Below are 7,812 nucleotides of genomic sequence, written 5' to 3'. Positions count from 1 at the left end.
CAGAAAATACTTAAGGCTATCCAGTACAACTCCCTTCACCAGGGCAAGAAAACGTAATCAAAACCCTCCTGACAAAGAGCCATCCAGCCATAGATATAGATAGATAGGTATGATTCACACACAGAGAGTCATAGATTTGAAAGGGACCCCTAAAGAAGGACAATGATATGTTGCATGTTCCAGAGTAGGCAAACAAGACAATTTCTACATCAACACTGAAAAAGAAGCAATCAGAAATATACAGAAATTGCATATATTAGAAACCAACACTTTCTCATTACTTTATTTTCCAGATCAGTAGACTGGGCCACAGCAACGCATGGCAGGGAATGGCTAGTAAATAAATAAACATATTGTCGAAGGCTTTCATGGCTGGAATCACTGGGTTGTTGTAGGTTTTTTTGAGCTATATGGCCATGTTCTAGAGGCATTCTCTCCTGGCGTTTTGCCTGCATCTATGGCAAGCATCCTCACTACCTCTGAGGATGCTTGCCATAGATGCAGGCGAAACGTCAGGAGAGAATGCCTCTAGAACATGGCCATATAGCCAGAAAAAAACCTACAACAACCCAATAAATAAATATTTCTGACAATTTCTGTTCAAGCCACTGACTTTAGTTAGGGGACCCCTAATGTAGAGGCACTTTATAAACAAGACCTGTGTATTCCTGTGTGGCATGAATGCAGTTTGGATATTACAGGGATCAGGAGAATTGTAGTTTTACCAGGCCTTGAGCTATATTTGCCAAAGAGTTCCCGAGAAATAGCGGAAAGGCAGCCAAAGTGGTGTCAAACTGCATTCAGTGTGGATGCTGGCTTTGTTTATCTTCCTAGGGTGGGGGTGGGAGTCACAAGGCCTCCCTGCAAGGCGCCCTGATTCCCCCACCACCAGGAATGTGGACAAGCCAGGAAAGAGGATGTTTCCTGGAAATGACCCCCTCCTGGCTGCCTGCCTGCCTGCCTTCCCCTCCTTCCCTCCCCTTCGGACGGAGGGCTGACACCCTTTCCCCGCGGGAAGAAGAGCCCGGCGGCAGGGAAGCCTTGATGCCAACTTCCTGCTCGCCCTCCTCCCCCGCCCCCTCCTCCTCCTCCTCCTCCCCCTCCCCCTCCGCCCCGCATCTAAGCCCCAGCAAGAGCCGCAGCCGCAGCCACAGCGACTCCCGCTCAGGATGAGGCTCCCCTGCCCGCTCTGCCTCCTGCTCTCCTGCGTCTTCCTCGCCGCCGTGGCCGAGGCCAGGACGTGTAAGTCCAACTTCCCCTGATGATTGATTTTACTCTTGGCATTAATGTCTCCTGTTTACTTCCCCCTTGTGTGCGTTGCCCTCTTGTTTGTAGCCAGAACCAAGCGGGGGATTATGACACCAGTAAAGAGGGGGTGGGGGGAAGGAGTAAGATTAAATAATGGAAAGGGGAGGTGGTGCAAAAAAAGGTTTCAATGGGGCGGTTTCTTCTGTCCGAGCAGAAGACAACTCTGGCTCTTCTCAAAACTCAATCCCCCATTAGGATGAATAAGGGGTGCCACTGAATGCAGTTTTGACACCCCTGCAACTGCCATGGCTCAAGACTAGTTTGCACAATTCTGTCCCAGCAGAAGAGGAGTCTGTCTCTTCCCAAAACTAAGCCCCCCATTAGGTTGAATAAGAGGTGCCAATGAGATGCAGTTTTGACACCCCTGTAACTGCCATGGCTCAAAACTGTGGGAGTTGTAGTTTGCACAAGAGGTGCATCTATCTACTATGGTAGGACTCATGCAGTTTAATGCCTCTTTTATTAACTACCATGGCTCAAAGCTAAGGAATTGTGGGAGTTGTAAGGAATCATGGGAGTTGTAGTCTTAGTCTTCGCTGGCAAAGACTGGCTGCCGATTCAGTTCTGAGCACAATTCAAAGTGCAGGTCTTGACCTATAAAACCGTCCCGCCTAGGAATTTAAGATCTTCTGGAGGGGTCCTGCTCTCGGCCCTGCCCTTGTCACAGTTGAGATTGGCGGGGATGAGGGACAGGGCCTTCTCAGTGGTGGCCCCCCACCTGTGGAATTCACTCCCCAGGGAAATTAGATCAACGTCATCCCCCCTCTCTTTCTGAATGAAATTAAAAACATGGATATGGGACCAGGACTTTGGGTAATCTGGCAGACTGAGAAGGACAATGACGACTAAAGCTTTGGAAACGGACTATGATAAGCGGAATTAATTTATTAATTACGGACTTGGAAAAACAATGGCCACCAGGCTGGCTTTTATTGTATTAATGTAATGTTTTAACTGTTTATAATTATTGTTACTATGTATTTTATTGTGTTGAATTGTAGGCATCAAACATATGCTGGTTGGAAGCCACCCTGAGTCTCCCTTAGGGGGTTGAGAAGGGTGGGGTAGAAGTACCCGAAATAAATAATAAATCAATAATAGTATGAAATCTGGGTCCAGAAGCTCTGAGCCTTATGCTGTTTCCGGGAGCGCTGTTTGCGTAACGCAGAACATAACACAGATATTATAGAAGGGATGTAAGAATTCTTTAATGGTAAAACCCTTATCCGAATCCTAAGCCTAACTCAAACCGTAATCCTAACCCAAACCCTGAAGTTTTCCCAAACCCTAAGCCTAACCCCTAAACCTAATTCTAACCCTAACCCTTACCCTACTCCAAATCCTAAACCTTACCCTAAACTTTATCCTAACCCTCCCCTCCTTTCTATCCTTCCACCAAATTGAAGTATGCTCCCACCCTCAGTGTGCCCCTTCCCTTATTCTCAACCACCGTTGCCAGGCCCGTAGCCAGGATTTTGATTCGGGGGGGGGGGGTGAGTTTGAAAACCCAATACAATTTTCTGAATCAGCACCCCAAATGACCAAATCAAATTTAAAGTTGACTTTTGGTATTAATGTTGGAGAGTGGTCCCTGGTCAAAGTGGTCCATGGTCAAGTGGTCCCTGGTCAAAAAAAGGTTGGGAGCCACTGCATTCAGGTGATTTTTGGGGGGGGGGGAGTAGTTATTGGGGGAGGGGAGTGGTTGCACCTACACTTCAGAAGTAATGCAGTTTGACTCCACTTTGACTGCCATCGTTCAGTCCTATGACAGCCTGGGCGTTGTAGCTTTACAAGGACTTCTCTGCCTAAAAGTGCTGATACCTCATCAAACTACAAATCTCATGATCCTTTAGCATTGAGACATGGCAGTTCAAGTGGCTTTAAACTTTCAGGTGCAGTTCTTGTTCATGAGGCTGTGGGCTTGGGATGATTCCACTCCTTGGATGCGATGTGTTTGTGAGAAGATGGGTGGACTCATAAGGTGAGGCAAAAGACTGCTGTTTCTGGGGAGGGAAATGTATATTTCTGCTTTTAAGCGAGTTCTCATTCGCTCGCCCTCTACAATCTGTTTTTTTTTTTTTTTTTTTTTTTTGCAAAGGGGAGATAAGGTCTGCAGGAAGGGGAAGTCATTGCTCTGTAAAATAAACAGCAGCACTAGCAAGTAAACAGATTTCTGAAAGTTGTGAAATAATCTGGAAACTTGAAAAGAACAACTTATTTTCACAGGATGAAAACTTTTAATATAAATTATCCCAAAGCGGCATTCCTTCTCACCAGATAATTGTAGTTTTGACCCAAATTTATTGCTCTTATCCATCAATGGATAAGAAAGACTTTACCTCACAGCAGTATATCCACATTATTTTACAGATGTTGCTTTCCACATGGAGTCCTCTGGTTCTCCCACTATTCTTTCATTAATGACCTTGCTAGCAAAACAAAACAATACAAAGTGAAAGAAGGAATCAGTAAACTACCCATTTTGATACTTAGTATACATTTATTAGTTATGTTTATATCCAGTAAACTCATGTTCTCCTTCCTCCCATTTTATTTTCATAACAGTCTTGTGAAATAAGTCAAGCCTTTCAATACAATTTAAAATCCACAAATATACAAACATTAAAACAGAATTAAACCTCAGTGTATTGATTAATTAACAGTTAAATAATTTTGAACTGTGCTATGGGAGAAAAATTCGGAGAGTGCGTTAGACCGCGAGAAGATCCAACCAGTCCATGCTTCAGGAAATAAAGCCCAACTTCTCATTGGAGGGAAGGATATTAGAGGCAAAGATGAAGTACTTTGGCCACATAATGAGAAGACAGGAAAGCTTAGAGAAGACAATGATGCGGGGGAAAATGGAAGGAAAAAGGAAGAGGGGCCAACCAAGGGCAAGATGGATGGATGGTATCCTCGAAGTGACTGGCTTGACTCTGAAGGAGCTGGGGGTGGCCACGGCCAACGGACCTCTGGCGTGGGCTGGTCCATGAGGTCATGAAGACTCGGAAGCTAAAACCACAGCACCCCCTCACTTGTTCTTTAAAGAACCCTTCTTTAAAAGACTGCCTGATAAGTTTTAGCCTGCTGTCGGAAGGACAGCAAGGAGGGGGCCATTCTGGTTTCCCTGGGCAGGGAGCTCCAGAGTTGGGGGGCAGCAACAGAGAAGGCCTGCTCTCTCGTTCCCACCAACTGAGCTTGAAATGGAGGTGGGACTGAGAGAAGGGACTCTCCTGAGGTTCTCAGGGCCTGAGCAGGTTCGTACAATGAGATGCAGTCAGCCAAATAGCCTGGGCCTGAGTCGCATAGGGCTTTAAAGGTCATAAACAGCACTTTGAATTGTGCCCATAAACAAATTGGCAGCCAGTGGAACCACTCCCTACAGCCAGCCCCAGTAAGCAACCTGGCTTCAGATCTTTGGACCAGCAGAAGTTTCCAAACACTCTTCAAAGTCAGCTTTATGTAGAGCATGTTACGGTAATCCAGATGGGATGATGATGATGATGATTTTATTTCTTACCCACTGCCAAATACCTGCATTAACAGAATCTTTGTTAATGCAGTTAGTCACCATCTCGTAGTCAAACACAGTCCAAACTCATATACAGCAATCAGTCCAACAAGGGCAAAGCACATGAATTGTCTAGAGTTCTTTCCAAGAGTCAAAGCCAAGCAATCTCACCAACTCAAACCAGTAGTCCAGTCACCAAATCAAGGTCACCAAATCAAAAAGTTCACCGACAAAGATTCCAGCTGTATCCATTCCACAACATTTCCCCCAGCAACTATCAGTTCTAGCCTCCATCTATTTATGCCACTTTCACAAGTGCCCTCACCTGTTGGCCCTCTAAGGCATCTGATTAGGTCTCACTTGGATGGCATCAATCCTTACTTGCCATCTAGCTGGAATGCTTAACTCCTCATCTGATTCCTGAAACTCCTGATCCTACCCTATCTCTGCATCCCTACTTCCCGGAGGCTTGCGGTCCTGCTCTGCAGGGGTAGATTCCTCAGTGCCAGGCTGCTGCTCCCTGCTTGCCCCTGACTCTGATGAAGGCCAAAGAAGCTCTTCATCTTTATCACATGCCCTGACACCTCCCTCTCCTCATTGCTTGTTACAGAACAGTTTAAACACATAAAATTGTTAAAATTATGTAATTCTTGACTTTAGGTAGGAAATTCATATTATCCTCACTCCAACCTTGTGTGATAGGGTAATCAAGGTGACCAGTGCAAGATTGTTCACTAATGTGCACAGTTGCATACAGATTTACATTGGGATCTTTCTGGTCCTCGGTTTGAATATCTGGCCACTGTTCTTAAAATTTTAGACAGCATTGATAGAACAAGCCCTACTTGAGGATAGAAGCTCGGCATAAGTCAGAAGATAAGGAGATCCTTGACCATTTGATTTGCCATAACAACCTGCATTGTTATGCCATGCCAGAAGATCTCCTGCACCATGCTAGAAGATCTCCTGCACAGGAGAAAATATCTAACTAGGTGGTCTTATCTGTGAATAAACATCTTTGGAATTCCACAATAAATGGAATTAAATTGCAGAAACTGCATCACTTGAAGTCCAATATCATGCTGTTTACTCAGTAGTATATCCCACTAACTAAATTCAGCCATGCTTACTTACATAGGCCAACCAGATGCCAAAAGGGCAAGATAAAGGGTGCAGGAGCCAAGCCACACTATTATAACTGACTTCCTTTCTCAAGTAAGTATGTACAGTTTTGCATGTTTGCTGTACCCTCTGTTCTGTATACGGTGATTGGGCTTACATTCTGTTTGCCATTTAATGCCAACAAAACAGCTGAATAGAGGTTCTTGAGAGGGCAAGATGTTGAATTGCCACATCAGTGCATTGCTTTGGGCTAACGGTTGTCCAAAATTGTCCAAAAACCATGCTGTGCTAGGAAAAAAAATATTTTAGGAACTGCAAGGAAGACCTTCAGGGACCACAAGAGAGACATTCAGAGATCATATGAGAGGCCATGTTTCCACCTTTACCCTAGTACAGTGGTAGTCAAATTTGGTCTTCCAGCTGCTTTGGATTTCAGTTCCTGGAAACACTAGCAAAGATGACCCATGTTTAGCAATTCTAGGAGCTCAGGGACAAAACAAATGGAGAGCCAAAGGTTGACAACACCTACTCTAATAAATATGTTTAGGACTGTATATTCAAAATTTCAGAAGTATGAGATTTCTGTGTTTCACAGTTCTCATGTCCGAAGCAAAATCTATGTAGATTACACAGAACTCTTCTCCAGAATGAATATAAAAAACGAAAAGCAATTCATTAGGATACTACATGGCTGCTGAGGGGATTTTTTTTTAAAGAATAATGTTTCACAACAGGTTTGCAAACTATTTTCCTACAGCGATTCATTCTGAACATAAACAAATTTCAGCAAACAAAGAAACAAAATTGTTTTGTTTAAAAGAAGAAACATCTATTAGCAGCAGAACTGTTATACTATCGAAAGCTATTCATGTAGAACTCTCTGGGGTTTACATTGTGGTAATGGGAGAGATGCACATTCACTAAAGAACCAGTGTAAGTATCATGAACTCCCTGTTTGAGCCTGCCGATGTCTTGATTTTTTCTGGGAAAGTTGCTACCTCTGGCTACCATTCTCACAAGTTATGTGGTTGGAACAAGGGAGAGGGCCTTCTTGGTGGTTGCAGCCAAGTTTTAGAACTTCCTTCCCAGCTATCTTCCTAGCTTACTTCCTACAGGCAGCTAGAGCTTCTTTGTTTATCTGTTTGGAAGGGCCCTGGATGAATGATTTCTCAAAGGAGAAACTATTCCTCCTATAATTTTGATGAAGATGACAATTGGTGTAATTTTTAGTGGAATATCAAAATGTGTTTTTCAGAGAAACTCATATTAAAGCTCCTTTCTTGAAAAAACAACTGCATTTCAGTACTTGTATAGTTTTGCACTACTTAATAAAATCTCTCTTGTAAAAAGCATGGGGTTAATTTGGAAAGGTGATGAGAGAAATTGACCAAAGTTAGATGTGCAAGTCAAGAAAATAGAAGGTAGAAATGTTAGTGATAAACCTGTGATGCCATTCAAGAGAATAGTGCTGAGCCTAGTGAAACTGGACGTCTTTTCTTGAAGAAGTTCATTACATGCCAATCTGTGTTGAATGCCTTTTGCTTCTTATGTGTGCCCAGTACACACATTGCTTTGGAAACCAAGCACCACTCTTTCTCTTCTTTGGCTTTTGTTGCTGGCAGAGTTCTTTTGGCATCAACAGCAGTCTTAGAGCTTTTCTTCTCTTTAGAAATTTAATTCTTATACCTGACTATGGTCAAGTATATGTTCGTGTTGGGAAGGACGTGGCGATAGACACACCACAGAGAAGCGACTATTTGGCTGTTTATTCCACTGCTCTTTTCTAAGTTTTCCATTTTTACTTTCCTGCTTTCATATAACTTGAATTCAGTTATCACTGGCCTCTTTTAAATAGGGTGATGGAGAGGGGC

General features: G+C 43.6%; 1 protein-coding gene across 1 annotated transcript in view; it reads left to right on the top strand.

The window, feature by feature from the left end:
• Positions 1 to 902: 902 nt before the first annotated feature.
• PROS1 (protein S) overlaps positions 903 to 7,812 on the top strand; it is a 45,355-nt gene continuing 38,445 nt past the window's right edge. Inside the window, 3 exon segments of the mRNA XM_060770621.2 lie at positions 903 to 950; positions 952 to 1,041; positions 1,044 to 1,242. Coding sequence (XP_060626604.2) covers positions 918 to 950; positions 952 to 1,041; positions 1,044 to 1,242 — 322 coding nt within the window. The 5' untranslated portion in view covers positions 903 to 917.

Source organism: Anolis sagrei, chromosome 3 (genome assembly GCF_037176765.1).
Source record: "Anolis sagrei isolate rAnoSag1 chromosome 3, rAnoSag1.mat, whole genome shotgun sequence".
NCBI classification, from domain to species: Eukaryota; Metazoa; Chordata; class Lepidosauria; order Squamata; family Dactyloidae; genus Anolis; species Anolis sagrei.
The sequence above is the reverse complement of the archived record's forward strand: the minus strand, read 5'-3'. Positions and strand labels throughout refer to the sequence as shown.